Source organism: Hemiscyllium ocellatum, chromosome 1 (assembly GCF_020745735.1).
Source record: "Hemiscyllium ocellatum isolate sHemOce1 chromosome 1, sHemOce1.pat.X.cur, whole genome shotgun sequence".
Lineage (NCBI taxonomy): Eukaryota > Metazoa > Chordata > Chondrichthyes > Orectolobiformes > Hemiscylliidae > Hemiscyllium > Hemiscyllium ocellatum.
Genome location: NC_083401.1, coordinates 167,405,577 through 167,425,722, shown reverse-complemented (window position 1 = coordinate 167,425,722; position 20,146 = coordinate 167,405,577). Strand labels below are relative to the sequence as shown.

At 43.0% G+C, this 20,146-nt stretch overlaps 1 gene segment (V, D, J or C); it reads right to left on the bottom strand.

Annotated features, from left to right (window-relative positions):
• Positions 1-775: 775 nt before the first annotated feature.
• On the bottom strand, positions 776-18,923 carry LOC132819635 (Ig heavy chain V region-like). The segment is given in 2 exon segments: positions 776-1,060; positions 18,861-18,923. Coding segments are annotated over 2 exon segments (348 nt in total).
• Between the last annotated feature and the right edge of the window lie 1,223 nt (positions 18,924-20,146).

The following is a 20,146-nucleotide window of genomic DNA, read 5'->3' as shown; positions in this document are numbered from 1 at the left end:
AACTGCAAATTGTAAAATGCAGATAATTAATTTCAACGCTTCATGGAAAGCAGTGATTCAGAGTCTTTAAAAATGATTCAGTGCAATATTTCAGCATTACTAATCATTCTATTTTTAAAACTTGGAATACTTTCACAGGTTTGGTCTGCATTTAACGTGGCAACCAACACGAAAAAAGTAGAAAAATATTCATTTGTACAAACTAGCACTACTGGATTGCATTTAAATTGTGTTTTACATTTTTCTCGCTCCTGCCATGGTAGTAATCACCAACTTGAGATAAACCCTTGTCAGTGGTTTTTATATGAGGATGTCATTGTGCACATCACTGTGACCCACTGTAGTATCACAGTGATCTAGTATACTCATTCTCTGTTTTCTACTCTCGGTCTCAACTTTCATTTAGACATTTAGTACTGATCGTGCTTCGAATTAATGCCATAGTTACATAACACAATTAGCTGTGATTTCCTGAGCTGTCAGATATATTACAACTAACATGTTAAAGCATTTAGTTGATGGAAGTGTGAGCAGTACAATATAACATGCCCAAAACATTGTCCCATTGTATCACCTAGTTTGCTAGTTTAAACAGCAAGTTCCTCTTTGATAGTTTTGTTAGAGGTAGCATGAGGTCTGCTTCAGATCGTAGTTGGTATTATTGCATGTAAAACTCGTACTGACAATGAGTTTATGATGGATTTGACAAAATATCCCTTTGAGCTGGGTTTGAATGAGCCCAGTCCTGGTTCCTCTCGCTGTGCTGTCTTGCACATTAATTGATGGCGGGGTCTTCGATCTTCAGGTTACTCATGTCTAACGCGAAGATGTTGTTTGAAGTGCACTTGGATGCAGTAAGCCGACCCTTAATCGCCGAGGCATAGTAATTGCTAGATGCAATATAGTTGCTAACCAGCCACTCCAGGCCCTGTCCGGGAACCTGTTGGACCCAGCTCATGCAGTAGCTGCCAAGATCGAACCCGCTGGTTTTACAGGTTAGTTTCAGGCTGCCTCCGGGACGGCCAGTCTTTGCCTCTGGCTGAGTCAAAATAACCTCCGACTGGACACATTTAAAAAGAAAACAAATATAACATCAACATTAATGCTGATGAAATGATGGTTAAGTCTTTTACATTCCTGAGGTAAACTAACATTGAGACAGGAAGAAAAAAGACTTGAACAAAAATGCGCACATGATAAGTAGGTCAGTAACAAACTGAGAAAAATTGCGGTTACAATCATTCTGATAACTTGTGGAAACGGTTTGGTCAAGATCTTTCGAAACAAATCCGACCCAGGAGTGTTAAATTACCATGCAGTGCCCAGGATTTATATGGCCATCAGAAAGGGGCAGTCTTACAGCTTCCGCCTGTTGGTTTCCTGCTGGAGGCTGAGATTGGATCCTGCTATCACCTTGCACAGCCCGAACAGATGGGCTCAGATATTTACATGAGATTATTCTTAAACATGGACATGTACACATCTTGGGATTAGAGAGTTTTGAGAGTTTTAGAGAGTTTACATCCAGAACATCTTGGGATATTGTTTTGCTGAATAGCATATTTAGAACATAGAACAGTACAGCACAGAACAGGCCCTTCAGCCCATGATGTTGTGCCGACCACTGATCCTCATGTATGCACCCTCACATTTCTGTGACCACATGCATGTCCAGGAGTCTCTTAAATGTCCCCAATGACCCTGCCTTCACAACTGTTGCTGACAATGCATTCCATGCTCTCACAACTCTCTGTGTAAAGAACCCGCCTCTGACATCCCCTCTATACTTTCCCCCAACCAGCTTAAAACTATGACCCCTAGTGTTGGTCATTTCTGCCCTGGGAAATAGTCTCTGGCTATCGACTCTATCTATGCCTCTCATTAGCTTGTATACCTCAATTAGGTCCCCTCTTCTCCTCCTTTTCTCCAATGAAAAAAGTCCTAGCTCAGTCAACCTCTCTTCATAAGATAAGCCCTCCAGTCCAGGCAACATCCTGGTAAACCTCCTCTGAACCCTCTCCAAAGCATCCACATCTTTCTTATAATAGGACGACCTGAACTGGACGCAGTATTCCAAGTGCGGTCTAACCAAAGTTTTATAGAGCTGTAATAAGATCTCACGACTCTTAAACTCAATGCCCCTGTTAATGAAAGCCAAAACACCATATGCTTTCTTAACAACCTTGTTCACTTGGGTGGCCATTTTAAGGGATCGATGTATCTGCACCCCAAGATCCCTCTGTTCCTCCACACTGCCAAGAATCCTATCCTTAATCCTGTACTCGGCTTTCAAATTCGACCTTCCAAAATGCATCAACTCGCATTTATGCAGGTTGACCCCCATCTGCCACCTCTCAGCCCATCTCTGCATCCTGTCAATGTCCCGCTGCAGCCTACAACAGCCCTCTATACCGTCAACGACGCCTCCAACCTTTGTGTCATCTGCAAACTTGCCGACCCATCCTTCAATCCCCTCATCCAAGTCATTAATAAAGATTACAAAGAGTAGAGGCCCAAGAACAGAGCCCTGTGGAACACCACTCACCACAAACTTCCAGGCAGAATATTTTCCTTCTACTACCACTCGCTGTCTTCTGTTGGCCAGCCAATTCTGTATCCAGACAGCTGTGTTCCCCTGAATCCCATTCCTCCTGACATTCTGAATGAGCCTACCATGGGGAACCTTATCAAATGCCTTGCTGAAGTCCATATACACCACATCCACAGCTCAACCCTCATCAACTTTTCTAGTCACATCCTCAAAGAACTCGATAAGGTTTGTGAGGCATGACCTGCCCCTCACAAAGCCGTGTTGACTGCATTTAATCAAGCCATGCTCTTCCAGATGGTCATAAATCCTGTCCCTCAGAATCCTTGCAGACGACAGACGTGAGACTGACTGGTCTGTAATTCCCGGGGATTTCCCTATTTCCTTCCTTGAAAACAGGAATTACATTTGCCTCTCTCAGTCCTCAGGTACGACTGCAGTGGAGAGCGAGGATGCAAAGATCTTCGCAAATGGCGAAGCAATTACATTTCTCGTTTCCCAAAGCAGCCGAGGACAAATCTGGTCCGGGCCTGGCGACTTGTCAATCTTAATGTTTGACAAAATTTTCAGCACATCAGCTTCCTCTATCTCTATCCATTTCAGCATACACACCTGCTCTTCAAAGGTTTCATTCACTACAAATTTCGTTTCTTTTGTAAAGACAGAAGCAAAAAAACTCATTTAGGGCTTCCCCTACCTCCTCAGACTCCGCACACAAATTCCCTATGCTATCCCTGATTGCCCCTACTCTTTCTTTGACCATTCTCTTATTCCTCACATAAGTGTAAAATGCCTTTGTGTTCTCCCTAATCTATTCTGCCAAGCCTTTCTCATGCCCCCTCCTGGCTCTCCTCAGACCATTTTTGAGCTCCTTCCTCACCTGCCTGTAATCCTGCAGAGCTGTGCTTGACCCTAGCTACCTCCACTTTATGTAAGCTACCTTCTTCCTTTTGACGAGAAGCTCCACCGCTCTCGTCATCCAAGGTTCCTTTATCTTACCACTTCTTGCCTGTCTCAGAGGAACATATTTATTCATCACTTGCAACAACTGTTCCTTAAACAGTCTCCAGATGTCTTTGAGACGATAAGAAATGTTAGTGCAATGTGGGTGTTTGGATCCACTAACTTCACATTCAAGCGATTTAAAGATACACAAGAAACAGGGCGAACCAACTGGAATGTCCTTTGGGTGGAAGTAAAGAAGTTCCTGCCATGCAGTCGGTTTCCTGTTTGCCGATAGTCACACAGTGAACGCTGGATTCGATGAATTTCCTTTTTAAAGAAGAAATGCCAAGTGAACTGTGTCCATGCTGGATAAATGAGAAAATATAGTTTGTTTGGTAGGATTTTATCCTTGTTGATTGATTTTCCATTTAATCTGACAGATACAATAATTGGCAGCAATTAAGCAGAGTGCAGAAGAGTTGCCAGTTTCATTTACCGGAAGCATCTGGCATTCCTACAGTGGATGAAAGATATTTTATCACACGGTTGACCACTTTCTGGGAAAAAGGGCGAAAGAGAGGACTGCAGATGCTGAAGATTAGAGTCAAGATAAGAGTGGTGCTGGAAACGCACAGCAGGTCAGGCAGAATCCGAGGAGCAGGAAAATCGATGTTTCGGGCAAAAGCCCTTCATCAGGAATGACCATTTGCTGGTAAGCCAACTTCAAACCATAACCACTGCCACCACAGAAACAAATCTACTCAGCAACATTGATGGAGAAAATCTCCTTTTTCAGTTGTGTAACTTGGAGAACATTAAAGGAAATATTCGCAGAGTCTCGGACACTATCTAAACATCAACAGTTCACTGGAAAATCACAACAGCATGTATAATATTGAGAAAAAAAAGATAAATATTCATAGAGTCATGGAATGATACAGGATGGAAACAGACCCTTCGGTCCAACTAGTCCATGCCAGTCATAATCCCAAACTAAATTAATCCCACCTGTGTGAACTTGACCCGTATCCTTCCAAACATTTAATATTCATGTAATTATGCAAATGTCTTTTAAAAGTTGTAACAGTACCCAGTTCCAACTCATCCCACACACGAACCATTCAGTGTAAACACTTGCCTCTGATATCTTTTTATTTTTTTCCTTAAAACAATCTCCTTCAGTCGAAATCCCCCACCTGAGGGAAAAGACTTCGCCATTCACCTTAACACTTAAGACTTTATAAACTTGTATAAGGTCACCCCTCGAACTCTCACCCTCCAGTGAAAAATGTTCCAGTCCATCTGGATTTTAACGGTGACTCTGTTCCCTCACATTCTGCTACGTTATTAAACTAAAGATCCTCTTGCCACCCCAGGTCCACAAAGAGAGTCTCTTGATATTAGTTCAAAGAATTGAAAGGAAGTTCTCCCAGCCGTATTGTTCAATTTTATTTTGCTTCAAACACCATCAAAAAATAGATGTCCATGTCATTGCTGGTTTATGGGAGACTGCCATGTACACAGCATCTACTGAAATATGTACAGTAACATCCTGAATGTATTTCACTGATTCACCTGTCGCTCACAAATGCAGTTAGACATCAGGGAATAGTGAACACCCCCTTCTTGTACTTTGCTCTTTGTGAAAACCTTGTTGTGACACATCAAGGCAAAAGTTTAGTAGAGGAGATAGTAGCTTTTTTCACATGGTATGTGATATCCAGAGAGATTCAGTCAGGCCACTGGTCACTTTTTACTGCTAGGCAGCTTACGAAGTTATGGATAACTTAGTTATACAGCACTTTAAATCCAGTGCATATCATCCGGGATGCCAGGGAGTTTCTGAAAGGTGGCATAAAACCTTGGCGACCACGTTGAGAGCATTTTATTAGTACGATCTGAATGACTGGGATGAAGGCATCCATTTGGTATTTTTTGCCATTAGAGATGCCCCAAATGAATCTATTCAGTTCACTCCCTTCGAGTGAATATTCAGTCATGAAGTGAGAGGTCCATCGAAATTAATTAAATAAATGTTGACAGGATTCTGTGAGAATTATCAGAAGGACAACACTGTTAGGAAATTGGACGACTGTATCGAGAAAATCCACAAACCAGGTACATCACCAAGTTGGACTTACTATGTGGTTACTGGCAGGTACCTTTATCAGAGATGGAGAAAACGGTTTGCATTTGTAACCCCAAATGGGCTACGTCTGTTAATAGTGATGCCCTTTGGAATGAAGAACACACTCACCACCTTTCACAGACCCATGAAGAGAGTTGTGGCTTTGTAAACAAAATGTGGTCTATTTGGATGATGTACTGATCATTAGAAAGTCCTGGAAAGAACCCATGGTACAGTTGGCAGAGCCCTTCGAACAACTTAGAGCAGCAAATATTATGAGAAACTTAAATAAAATGGAATTCTTGAAAGCAGAGTTGATGATCTTGGGACATAATATCGGTCATGAAAAGTTTACCCCATGGAATACAAAGATGAAGTCCATTGAGGAATTTTCACGACCTATCTCGAAAAAAAGTGCATCAATTCTGAGGCCTCAGCAGATTCTATCGGAAGTTTGTTCCAAATGTCAGTAGTGTGGTGGCAACATTAACCAATTTGCTGAAGAAGAACACAAAGTTTCAGTGGAGAGAACAATGCCAGGAGGCATTCGACCATTTGAAATTGATATTAACCACCCAACCAAGCTACAGCACAATTTTCAAAATCTTTTAAAGTCACCATCAATGCGAGTGACATTGGAGTTGGAGCTGTAATCCTCGAGGAAGATTAGGATGGGACTGAACTGCGAGTTGGTTACTTTTCGAAGAAGATCAAAATCCACCAGAGGAAATACTCCACAATTGAAGAGGAGCTATTGAGTTTGGCACTGTCCTTACAACATTTTAATGTGTATGTCATGAACAATATGTCAGAGACTGATGTGTACACGATTCAGAACACACTTAGAACACTTTGAAGATTAGAATATGAGACTACCTCGTTGGAATCTTATGTTGCAGACTTCTAATTTAAAAATTATACATATTGCAGCTCATAGAAATGTAATTGCAGATGCATTATCGTGGATTTAAATGATAAAGTTTAGATGAGATTTGTCTTTATTTAATGTTATATTCATATATATGGAAAGACGTTAAGGTGAACTTAAATACAAGTTGTGTTTATGTTAGGCTAATGTCTTTAAAGAACAGAGAAAAACACAAATCCATCTTTTCATTATGATCATTCATCTTTTCCTTCTTAAGGCGGGTGGTGTTTTGAAGATGTGGGTGTACTGTACCTTTAACAGAGTTAAAAGCTGGCAGAACTACCTGACATAGTACCAAGTCATAGAGTCATCGAGTCATAGAGAATGGAAACAGACCCATCGGTCTAACCTGTCCGTGCCAACTTAATATCCCAACCCAAGCTAGTCCCACCTGCCAGCACCCGGCCCATAACCCTCCAAACCCTTCCTATTCATATACCCATCCAAATGCCTCTTAAATGTTGCAGTTGTACCAGCCTCCACCATATCCTGTGGCAGCTCATTCCATACACATCCCACCCTCTGCATGACAAATTTGCCTCTTAGGTTTCTTTTATATCATTCCCCTCTCACCCTAAACTTATGCCCTCTAGTTCTGGACTCCCCAACCCCAGGGAAAAGACTTTGTCTTTTTATCCTATCCATGCCCCTCATAATTTTGTAAACCTCTATAGGGTCACCCCTCAGCCTCCGACGCTCCAGGGAAAACAGCCCCAGCCTGTTCAGCCTCTCCCTACAACTCTAATCCTCCAACTCTGGCAACATCCTTGTAGATCTTTTCTGAACCCTTTCAGGTTTCACAACATCTTTCTGATAGGAAGGAGACCAGAATTGCATGCAATATTCCAACAGTGGCCTAACCAATGTTCTGTTCAGCCGCAGCATGACCTCCCAACTCTTATACTCAATATTCTGAACGATAAAGAAAGCATACCAAATGCCTTCTTCACTATCCTATCTAGCTGTGACTCCACTTTAAAGGAGCTATGAACCTGCACTCCAACAGCTCTTTGTTCAGCAACACTCCCTATACCTGACCACGAAGTGTATAAGTCCTGCTAAGACTTGCTTTCCAAAAATGCAGCACCTCGCATTTATCTGAATTAAACTCCATCTGCCACTTCTCAGCCCATTTGCCCTTCTGGCCCAGATCCTGTTGTAATCCAAGGTAACCCTCTTCGCTGCCCACTACACCTCCAATATTGGTGTCATCTGCAAACTTACTAACTGTTCCCCTTATGCTCGCATCCAAATCATTTACGTAAATGACAAAAAGTAGAGGGCCCAGCACTGATCCTTCCAGAACTCCACTGGTCACAGGCTTCCAGTCTGAAAAACAACCCTCCACCATCACCCTCTGTCTTCTACCTTTGAGCCAGTTCTGTATCCAAATGGCTAGTTCTCCCTGTCTTCTGTGAGATTTAACTTGCTAATCAGTCTCCCATGGGGAACCTTGTCGAACGCCTTATTGAAGTCCATATAGATCACATCTACTGCTCTGCCCTCATCAAACTTCTTTATTACTTCAAAAAACTCCAACAAGTTTGTGAGACATGATTTCCCACGCACAAAGCCAAGTTGACTATCTCGAATCAATCCTTACCTTTCCCAATACATGTGCATCCTGTCCCTCAGGGTTCCCTCCAACAATTTGCCCACCAACGACGTCAGGTTCATTGGCCCATAGTTCCCTGGCTTGTCCTTACCACCCTTCTTAAACAATGGCACCACGTTATCCAACCTCCAGTCTTCCGGCACCTCACCTCGGACTATCGATGATACAGATATCACAGCAAAAGGCCCAGTAATCACTTCTCTAGCTTCCCACAGATTCTACAGTATACCTGATCACGTCCTGTTGATTTATCCACCTTTAGGCACTTTACGACAGCCAGCATTTCCTCCTCTGCAATATGGACATGTTGCAAGGTGTCACCATCTATTTCCTACAGTCTCTATCTTCCATATCCTTTTCCACAGCAAATACTGATGCAAAGTATTCATTTAGTATCTCCCCCATTTTCTGTGGCTCCACACAAAGGCCGCCTTGCTGATCTTTGAGGGGCCCTATTCTCTCCCTAGTTACGCTTTTGTCCTTAATATATTTGTAAAAACCCTTTGGATTCTCCTTAACTCGATTTGCCAAAGCTATCTCATGTCCCCGTTTTGCCCTCCTGATTTCCCTCTTAAGTATACTCCTACTTTCTTTATACTCTTCTAAGGATTGACTCGACCTATCCTGTCTATACCTGACAGGTTCTCAGTAATGTAACAATGTAACACTTGGTCGAAAGCTACATTAGCTAGAAACGACAAAACTGATTTAGACCAATCGGTTTAAATTATACCTCAAAAGATACCAAATTTCAATCAAGTTTGAATTGAGTATATTGACAATCTTAAATGCCAAAGACGCAATCTGATGCTTTGGGAGTATAAGACAGGGGAAAATTGAACAGTTGGGAGGAGAACAACCAAACCAACGACATCTGCAGAGTGCCCAGAGAATAGTTTCCCTAAAGGTACCTTTATTGATCCATGACCTGTGAAGCTTATTCCCTAAGAAGAAGAAAAGAAGACATCTGTAGATCCAAGTAGAAGCTTCGACGGTTGGCTGCTTTTACAAACTTGAATTTTTGGTCAATCTTCATTCGAGGGTTTCTTTTCGGACTTATATTATAGAAGGGACGGTTGAAGATAGAGTCATAGAGTATTAGAGATGTACAGCATGGAACATGCTTCAGTCCAACCTGTCCATGCTGACCAGCTATCTCAACCCAATCTAGTCCCAGCACCCAGCCCATATGTATCCAAATCTGTCCTATTCATATACCCATCCAAATGCCTTTTAAATGTTGCAATTGTACCAGGCTCTACCACTTCCTCTGTGTGAAAACGTTGCCACTCGGGTCTCTCTTATATCTTTATCCTTTCACCCTATACCTATGCCTTTAGTTCTGGACTCCCTGATTTTAGGGAAAAGACTTTGTCTATTTATCCTATCCATGCCCCTCATGATTTTGTTCACCTCTATAATATCACCACTCAACATGCGATGCTCCAGGGAAAACAGCCATAGCCTGTTTAACCTCTTCCTATAGTTCAAATCTCCAACTCTGGCAACATCCTTGTAAATGTAGTGGTTCTGTTCGCCGAGCTGGAAGTTTTTGTTGCAAACGTTTCGTCCCCTGGCTAGGAGACATTATCAGTGCTCTGGAGCCTCCTGCGAAGCGCTTCTTTGATGTTTCTTCCAGCATTTATAGTGGTCTGTCCTTGCCGCTTCTGGGTGTCAGTTTCAGCTGTCCGCTGTAGTGATTGGTATATTGGGTCCAGGTCGATGTGTCTGTTGATGGAGTTTGTGGATGAATGCCATGCCTCTAGGAATTCCCTGGCTGTTCTCTGTCTGGCTTGCCCTATGATAGTAGTGTTTTCCCAGTCAAATTCATGTTGCTTGTTGTCTGAGTGTGTGGCCACTAGGGATAGCTGGTCATGTCGTTTCGTGGCTAGTTGGTGTTCATGTATGCGGATTGTTAGCTGTCTTCCTGTTTGTCCTATATAGTGTTTTGTGCAGTCCTTGCATGGTATTTTATAAACTACATTAGTTTTGCTCATGTTGGGTATTGGCTCCTTTGTTCTAGTAAGTTGTTGTCTGAGCGTGGCTGTTGGTTTGTGTGCCGTTATGAGTCCTAGGGGTCGCAGTAGTCTGGCTGTCAGTTCTGAAACGCTCCTGATGTATGGTAGTGTGGCTAGTCCTTTTGGTTGTGGCATGTCCTCGTTCCATGGTCTATCTCTTAGGCATCTGTTGATAAAGTTGCGCGGGTATCCGTTTTTGGCGAATACCTTGTATAGGTGTTCCTCTTCCTCTTTTTGCTGTTCTGGTGTCCTGCAGTGTGTTGGAGCTCTTTTGAATAGTGTCCTGATGCAGCTTCGTTTGTGTGTGTTGGGGTGGTTACTTTCATAGTTTAGGACTTGGTCTGTGTGTGTTGTTTTCCTGTGTACCCTTGTGGTGAATTCTCCGTTCGGTGTTCTCTGTACTATCACCTCTAGGAATGGGAGTTGGCTATCCTTTTCTACTTCTCTCGTGAATCGGATGTCTGTGAGTGTGGCGTTGATGATCCGGTGTGTTTTTTCTATTTCCGTGTTTTTGATGATTATGAAAGTGTCATCGACATATCTGACCCAGAGTTTGGGTTGAATTTGTGGTAGGGCTGTTTGTTCTAACCTTTGCATGACTGCCTCTGCTATGAGTCCCGAGATTGGTGATCCCATGGGTGTTCCGTTGATTTGTTCGTATATCTGATTGTTGAATGTAAAGTGTGTAGTGAGGCACAAGTCCAGTAGTTTAAGTATGCCGTCTTTGTTGATAGGTTCCGCCTCCTGTTTTCTGTTATGTATGTCCAGTAGGTTGGCTATTGTTTCTCTGGCTAGGGTTTTGTCAATCGAAGTGAACAGTGCCGTCACGTCGAATGAGATCATGGTTTCTTCTTTGTCTATGTGTGTATTCCTGATGGTGTCCAAGAATTCCTGTGTTGATTGTATGGAGTGTTTGGATCCGCTGACCAGGTGTTTCAGTTTCTGTTGTAGTTCTTTCGCCAGTTTGTATGCTGGTGTCCCTGGTAGTGATACTATGGGTCTGAGTGGGATGTCTGGTTTGTGTACTTTGGGTAGTCCATAGAATCTGGGGGTGTTGTTGCTTTCCGGTTTCATTCTTCGTAGGTCTGCTTTGGTTATCTGTCCGTTTTTTTGTAGATTCCTTAGAGTGTTATTTATTCTATTGGTGAGTTGTGGTGTGGGGTCCGAATCCTTCATTTGGTAGGTGTTGGTGTCTGCTAGTAGGTGTTGTGCTAGTGGACAAAGAAGAAACCATGATCTCATTCGACGTGATGGCACTGTTCACTTCCATTGACAAAACCCTAGCCAGAGAAACAATAGCCAACCTACTGGACATACATAACAGAAAACAGGAGGCGGAACCTATCAACAAAGACGGCATACTTAAACTACTGGGCTTGTGCCTCACTACACACTTTACATTCAACAATCAGATATACGAACAAATCAACGGAACACCCATTGGATCACCAATCTCGGGACTCATAGCAGAGGCAGTCATGCAAAGGTTAGAACATACAGCCCTACCACAAATTCAACCCAAACTCTGGGTCAGATATGTCGATGACACTTTCGTAATCATCAAAAACACGGAAATAGAAAAAACACACCGGATCATCAACGCCACACTCACAGACATCCGATTCACGAGAGAAGTAGAAAAGGATAGCCAACTCCCATTCCTAGAGGTGATAGTACAGAGAACACCGAACGGAGAATTCACCACAAGGGTACACAGGAAAACAACACACACAGACCAAGTCCTAAACTATGAAAGTAACCACCCCAACACACACAAACGAAGCTGCATCAGGACACTATTCAAAAGAGCTCCAACACACTGCAGTACACCAGAACAGCGAAAAGAGGAAGAGGAACACCTATACAAGGTATTCGCCAAAAACGGATACCCGCGCAACTTTATCAACAGATGCCTAAGAGATAGACCATGGAACGAGGACATGCCACAACCAAAAGGACTAGCCACACTACCATACATCAGGAGTGTTTCAGAACTGACAGCCAGACTACTGCGACCCCTAGGACTCATAACGGCACACAAACCAACAGCCACGCTCAGACAACAACTTACTAGAACAAAGGAGCCAATACCCAACATGAGCAAAACTAATGTAGTTTATAAAATACCATGCAAGGACTGCACAAAACACTATATAGGACAAACAGGAAGACAGCTAACAATCCGCATACATGAACACCAACTAGCCACGAAACGACACGACCAGCTATCCCTAGTAGCCACACACTCAGACAACAAGCAACATGAATTTGACTGGGAAAACACTACTATCATAGGGCAAGCCAGACAGAGAACAGCCAGGGAATTCCTAGAGGCATGGCATTCATCCACAAACTCCATCAACAGACACATTGACCTGGACCCAATATACCAATCACTACAGCGGACAGCTGAAAGTGACACCCGGAAGCGGCAAGGACAGACCACTATAAATGCCGGAAGAAACATCAAAGAAGCGCTTCGCAGGAGGCTCCAGAGCTCTGATGATGTCTCCTAGCCAGGGGATGAAACGTTTGCAACAAAAACTTCCAGCTCGGCGAACAGAAACACTACAACAAGCACCCGAGCTACAAATCTTCGCGCAAACTTTGAATTCTTGTAAATCTTTTCTGAACTCTTTCAAGTTTCACAATATCTTTCCGAAAGGAAGGAGTCTAGAATTGCGAGCAATATTCCAACAGTGTCCTTACCAATGGTCTGTAGGGCCGCAAGATGACCTCCAGACTCCAATACTCAATTCTCTCACCAATAAAAGAAAACATATCAAACGCCTTCTTCACTATCCTATCTACCTGCGACTCCACTTTCAAGGTGTTATGAACCTGCACTCCAAGGGCTCTTTGTTCTGTAACACTTCCTTACTATTAAGTGTATAAGTCCTGCTAAGATTTTCTTTTCCTAAACACAGTACCTCGCATTTAACTGAATTTAACTCCATCTGTCACATCTCTGCCCATTGGCCCATCTGGTCAAGATCCTGTTGTAATCTGAGGTAACCTTCTTTGCTGTCCGCTACACCTCCAATTTTGGTGCCATCTGCAAACTTACCAATTGTACCTCTTATGCTCACATCCAAATCATTTATATAAATGACAAAGAGTAGAGGGCCCAGCACGGATCCTTCCAGAACTCCACTGGTCACAGGCTTCCAGTCTGAAAAACAACCCTCCACCACCACCACTCTGTCTTCTACCTTTGAGCCAGTTCTGCATCCAAATGGCTAGTTCTCCCTGTATTCCGTGAGATCTAACCTTGCTAATTAGTCTCCCATGGGGAACCTTGTCGAACGCCTTACTGAAGTCCATATAGATCACATCTACCGCTTTGCCCTCATCAATCCTCTTTGTTACTTCTTACAAAAACTCAATCAAATTTGTGAGACATGATTTCCCACGCACAAAGCCATGTTGACTATCCCTAATAAGTCCTTGCCTTTCCAAATATATGTGCATCCTGTCCCTCAGGGTTCCCTCCAACAACTTGCCCACCATCGACGTCAGGTTCATTGACCCATAGTTCCCTGGCTTGTCCTTACCACCCTTCTTAAACAGTGGCACCACGTTATCCAACCTCCAGTCTTCCTGCACCTCACCTGTGACTATCAATGATACAGATATCACAGCAAAAGGCCCAGTAATCACTTCTCTAGCTTCCCACAGAGTTCTACAGTATACCTGATCACGTCCTGTTGATTTATCCACCTTTATGCGCTTTACGACAGCCAGCATTTCCTCCTCTGTAATATGGACATGTTGCAAGGTGTCACCATCTATTTCCTACATTCTATACCTTCCATATCCCACACAGTCAGTCGCCTGAGGCGGGAATTGAACCCGGGTCTCTGGCGCTGTGAGGCAGCAGTGCTAACCACTGTGCCACCTTGCCGCCCACAAATTTAGGTGCAATCCATCGTTTTTGAGCAAGTCACTTCCACCCCAAAGTAATTCTAATGATCCAAAAATGTGAATCCCTCTCCCATACACAAGCTCCCCAGCCATGCATTCATCTACTCTATCCTCCTATTCCTGCCCTCACTTCATTGTAGCACTGGGAGTATTCCAGATATTATTACTCTCAAGGACCTCTTTTTTAAAATTCCTGCCTAACTCTCTGTAATCACCCTTCAGAATCTCAACCTTTTCCATTCCTATGTCATTGGTTCTAAAGTGAATAATGACCTCTTGCTGGCCCCTCTACCCCCTTGAGAATATTTTGCAACCTCTCTGAGACATCCTTGACCCTGGCACCAGGGAAGCAACACACCATTTTGATTTTTCGCTGCTAGCCACAGAAATGTCTGTGTACCTCGGTCTACAGAATCCCCTAACACAATTGATCTCTTGGAAACTGACATACCCCTCGTTGCATTAGAAAAGTAGTTGTAAATTGTTTTTAGTTAATTATTCTCTGTTATATCTTAAGAAATAAAGTGGTTAATTTTTACTTTCAATAGTTCTTGGCCTCTGCAACTTTCACAGATTACTGCATAGGATAAATCTTTTCTGTGCTGCTCATTTAAATTAAGCAGGAGGTTTTACCCCGTGTCATAACATAAAGCTGCACCATCTTCTGTATAGTGGCTTGGGAAGCCAGCAGAAGGCATGTATTACTTTAAAAACAAGGGAGGAATCAAGGGAGACCAGGAACCTTTCACTCTCTCTCCAACTCTCTCTTTCGCACTCAGCGTGTCAGTGTCTGTATATATGTGTGTCCATACCTGTGTGTACATGTTTTTCGAGTGTGTGTTTCTATGTTTATCGGTATGTACATGTAGAAGCCCTACAGTGTGGAAACAGGCACTTGGGCTCAACAAGTCCACACCGATCCTCCGAAGAGTAACCCACTCAGACCTATTCCCCTACTCTATCACTCTACATTTTCCCCTGATTTATGCATATAACCAACACATCCCTAAACACTATGGGCAATTTAGCATGGCCAATTCACCTAATCTGCACATCTTTGGATTTTGAGATGAATTCACAGCACCCAGAGGAAACCAACGCAGGCACAGGGAGAATGTGCAAACTCCACACATGCAGTCGCCTGAGGCTGAAATCGAACCTGGGTCTCTGGTACTGTGAGGCAACAGTGATAACCACTGAGCCAGCGTGCTACCCCTGTGTCTGTATGTGTTACTCTCTGTATGTGTTATGTTTGTATCTGTGGGTGTCTATTTCTATCGAAATATTTGTGTGCTTGTACCTGTGTGTGAGAGAGCTGGTATATCTGAGTGTGTGTTTCTATATCTGTGTATATCTCTGTCCCTGTTTCTTAGCGCAGTGGGCTCTCTATTGCTTTGGGGGTTAATCCATTGAAATGGGCTGAACCTTTTCAATTTCTCTCTGTCTGTCCCTCTTATGTTTAAAGACATACAATGGTCATGTTATTGTGTGTCTCCAGATGTGCATCTCCGTGTTTTTGCTTATGTGTATCTGTCTCTGGATAGAATGGGACTCACTGGAAGAAAGTTTGAATGGATGAATGAATTAAATTAATTAAATTAAATTAAATTAAAAAGTTCAGAATCTCTCTCTCCCTCTTGTGTTTAAAGTGATACAATGTCACACTTTGGTGGTCTCCCCATACCACGGCACAAAGCAGCAGATTTTTTTGAAGATATCATCAAAGCCTGTGAATCTCTCAAGTTGCACAGTTATTTCATTATCCAAACATTGTCTGATCCATATTTCCCGAGGTATGAAAAGAAGGAGACGAAAGTGGGAGGAGTATAGTGACGGAAAGACAGTATGAGTCTGGGAGGGAGATAAGAAGGGAAAGGGTAAGGGAAAGAGATGAATTCTGCCGAAGCTAGGTCTGTGTGCAAAACCCAATGTTGAAAGCAAGGACAGAGTGAACTTAACCCAATTGCTGAGCTTAGCACTGGTCTCTTCCACTTCCCTGAGGACCAGAACTTGGGACTGTGTCCGTCTCTCTCCAGCTCAGCTTCTCCAACACAAACACAACAACATTCTGCTGCTTGATACTTTTTAATGGACACTGTTTTTGGTATTATTTACAAATTGAAGTTATAAATAGAGTCAGTGTAATTGTATATTTTTGTAATGGCCCTGGGTTGAGAAAAACATTGAAATGTGTTGCTGTAACTTCCTGTGGGATAAGGTTGGACAAACCAGCGCTAACCTCAGTCTGTTACCACAATGACAGGCTGCTTCACTGTTGCAATACTGAACTGAAATGACAAAATCATGGATGGATTGATTACTGAATGAATTTGATTGATTGATGGATTTGGGTAAAGGGATATTTCAGCACATTCCTCAGTTGCTGTCTGAACTTAGTCTGGGTCACGGCATAAATCGCAGTATTTGTGCAGCAACTGAGGAGCTGCAGCATGAAGCCCAATTCCTCTATAAACCAATCTAGATGAATTGCTCTATATCCAATATTGTACATCCGGTACCATATAGAAAACACCATTAACGTTGACCATAACAGGATGAAATTGGCTGAGATCACAAACAGTAAAATTATGGTTTTTTTTCGATTTTGCATTTCTGTGTCATACTGAAGGTCTGCATCAGTGTGAGCGCGGAGTCTCCTGCGGGCTCTGCTGGTTACTAAAATGTGTCTGACGGTGAAAACATTGAACAATGGTATCAGGAGAAATGGGATAGCCGGGGTTAGTGTGTAATGCAGGAACTCGATTATGAACCAGACACAAGAGACATAAATGTCCTCTGTTCCCTCACAAAACCAGGGCATATTCCCCAGCCGATACCGAGGTGTGAGCATAAAATACCAGAAAATGTTCTTTAAACAGCTCAGCACAGTCACTGCTCCCAGAACCACAACCGCCGTTTTCTCACTGCAATATTTACTTTTCAACTTCTGGAAGCAAATGGCCACAAACCGATCAAAGGTGAAAGTGACAGTGAACCAAACAGAACAGTCAGTGGCGGCATAAAGCAGGACAGCGTGGGTATTACACACGGGAATGGAATACAGGAAATAAAAAGGTTCATAATAAAGAATCGGAATGTGTCTCAGTATCAGGTCGAGGATAATAACCAGTAGATCTGCCGCTGCCATGGCCCCCAGGTAACGTCTGACACACGGAGACAATCCACAGTCTTTATAGAGCAGGACGTAGATCGTCACGACGTTAACTGAGGAAGGTAAAAAAATACAAGTTACACATCCTGGAGGTAAAGTTGCCAGTTGGATTGATGATCCAGTGAGATTTTCAAATGTGACATTGTATTCAGATATTTACTAAAATAATTGGAGCTGAAATAACAAATGTGAATTTTTGAATTACTGAGAAAAATGTGATGTAAAACACAGGAAACACTCTTCCCCCCCAAACAGACAGATACACATCCATAAGAATAAATGGCTTCCAGAACATTCCCACACACCTGAGAGCAGCCACAGGTCACTTCTTCACAGTTCCTAATACTGAGGGTGAAAACATAAACCTCCTAAATGAGTCTCTCCCTGCTCCTTGAAGACAAACAGTTTGGAAACTCCTGTCTGTTAATCTAAATTGTGGTCGATCCTCTGCTATGAAGAAATATAAATTAAGGGAAAACGTAGTCACCCCTTTAACTGCCTGAGGGATTTTGAAACAGTGTCTCCATTCTCCCTGGAACGGGATCTCTTCCCTTGGGATCTCATCTTTTGTTTAAATACTCTTTTGGAGTATTCCGGCGAATGTCAGATGAAGAATGTGATAGAGGCACAAAGGCCCTTCTGTCCATCAAGTGTGTCGAAGTCCAAAGCAACCATCTAACCATGTTCCAAAAAGTACACAGTATCAGGAAAACGTCACACGAGGAGGAGCAGAGGGAGACAAAGGTTGCTTCTAAGTTTTGAAATTTGTATAGAAGTGAGAATTCATTTCAAAAGGGGCAGACATGTTTTTAATATGGTTTACTGCAAGAAGTAAACTTTGCAGAAAAGTGGCATCACAAACTCAGCTTGATGCGAGAGTCAGGAAAGTAGATTTGATTAGGGAGCTTAAGTTGAAGAAACCCATACTCTGACAGAGTTTACCCTGTAATTTGAGAGGGAGATGCTGGAATTAAATGGAAATGAATGATAATTGAGTAAAGGTGACCACAAAAACATCAGGGAGGAGCTGGCAGGAGTTAATTGGAATGGGAGACTAGCAAGCTAGACAGTGGAGCTGCAATTGTAGGACACTCTGGAGGTAATTCAGGAAGCACGACTGAAATTCATGTCTGTCATCTGCTTCTGGTTCCTAAAATAAGCATCCCAAATCTGATAGAAACTAGCAGCAGAATTGCATTTAACCACAATCTGTAAGTTTTTACGCATGATAAATCCCTCAATATACCATTACCGTCAAGCCAATCTATCGTTCAATCATGAGTGTGGGTGAACCATGTGTAGATCACAGCCCATAAAAATTGCTATACTTAATTGGTGCATTCTGAACAGCTGGACTAACATCTGATAAAAAGAGTGAAATGATTCAAAGGCCAACAGATCAGATATAGGCCTGACAATGCCGGCACATCTAATCATAAATGATGGTGGATCTTTAAACAACTCATTTATACAAATATCCTCCTACTAAATAATATAAAGCCCCGCTCATCAGTGCAAATGATAAGGATATTGTATATGCTCCAACCTCAGCTGTAAGTGTTGAGTCAATTATCCTCCTCACCTTCGTCATGATGCCCACAGAACCATAGATGTCAGTCGTCAACCAATTTGATTCGTTGCCCATGATATGAAGAAACAGCTGAACACAATAGATACGACAAAGGCAATGGACCCTGACACTATTCCTGCAACACCATTGAAGATTCGTGCTGCACAGCAAGCCATATCCCTGGGGAAGGTGATTCATTCCTGCTCCAACTCTGACATCTCAGAGTTGTAAATGTGGAAAATTACTCAACTATATCCCATCCCTAAGAAGAGAATTGGAAATGACACCACCACTGGATATCACCTTCCCTCCATACTGGGTAACATGTTGGTAAATCTCCTCTGCATCCTTTCCAATACTTTCACATCTGTCCTATAATGCGGTGGCCAGACCTGCATGCAACAATCTAAGTGCAGCCACACCAGAGCTTTGTACAGTAGCAACGTGACCGCATGGCTCTGAAACTCAATTCCTCTACCAATAAAACTAAAACATGGTATGCCTTCTTAACAATCCTAACAACCAGAGTGGCATTTTTCAGGGATCTATGCATTTGGACATCGAAATCTCTCTGCTCATTTACACTACCAAGAATTTCACCTTCAGCTCTGTACTCTGTGTTCTTGTTACTCCTTCCAAAGTGAATCACACTTTTCCACATTGAACTCCATAAATAGGAGGGTGGGCTCGGGCAAGGTAGCTGGGAAGACTTTAGGTAGATAGAGTTGGGGAATAATAGTGATTGGTCAGAGAGAAGGGTGGAGCAGGTAGTTGGGAAGGAAGATGGACAGGTAGAACAGAACAAGAGGGCGGTGCCAAGTTGGAAGGTTGGATCTGGGATAAGGTGGGGGGAGGGAAAATGAGAAAACTGGTGAAATCGACATTGATGCCATGGGATTGGATGGTCCCAAAGTGGGAGATGAGGCATACTTCCTTCAGGCATTCGTTGTCTTGAGTTTGGTGGTGGAGGAGGTTCAGGACTTGCACGCCACAGAGTGATTGCATTGTTTGGTGCGGGTGGTCCAGGGATGTTTCCAGAAACATTCTGAAAGTTAGCATCGTATCTCATCAACATAGAGGAGACCACATTGACTGCAATGGACACAGTAGACGACATGCGTGGAAGTGAAGGAAAATGTCTGCCAGATGTGGATGGATCCTTTGGGGCATTGGACAGAGGTGAGGGGGGAGCTGTGGGCACAGGTTTTACACCCCTTGCTGCGGAAAGGAATGGTGCTGGGAGTGGAGGGTGGGTTGGTGGGTGACGTGGACCTAGCCAGGACGTGGCAGAGGGAATG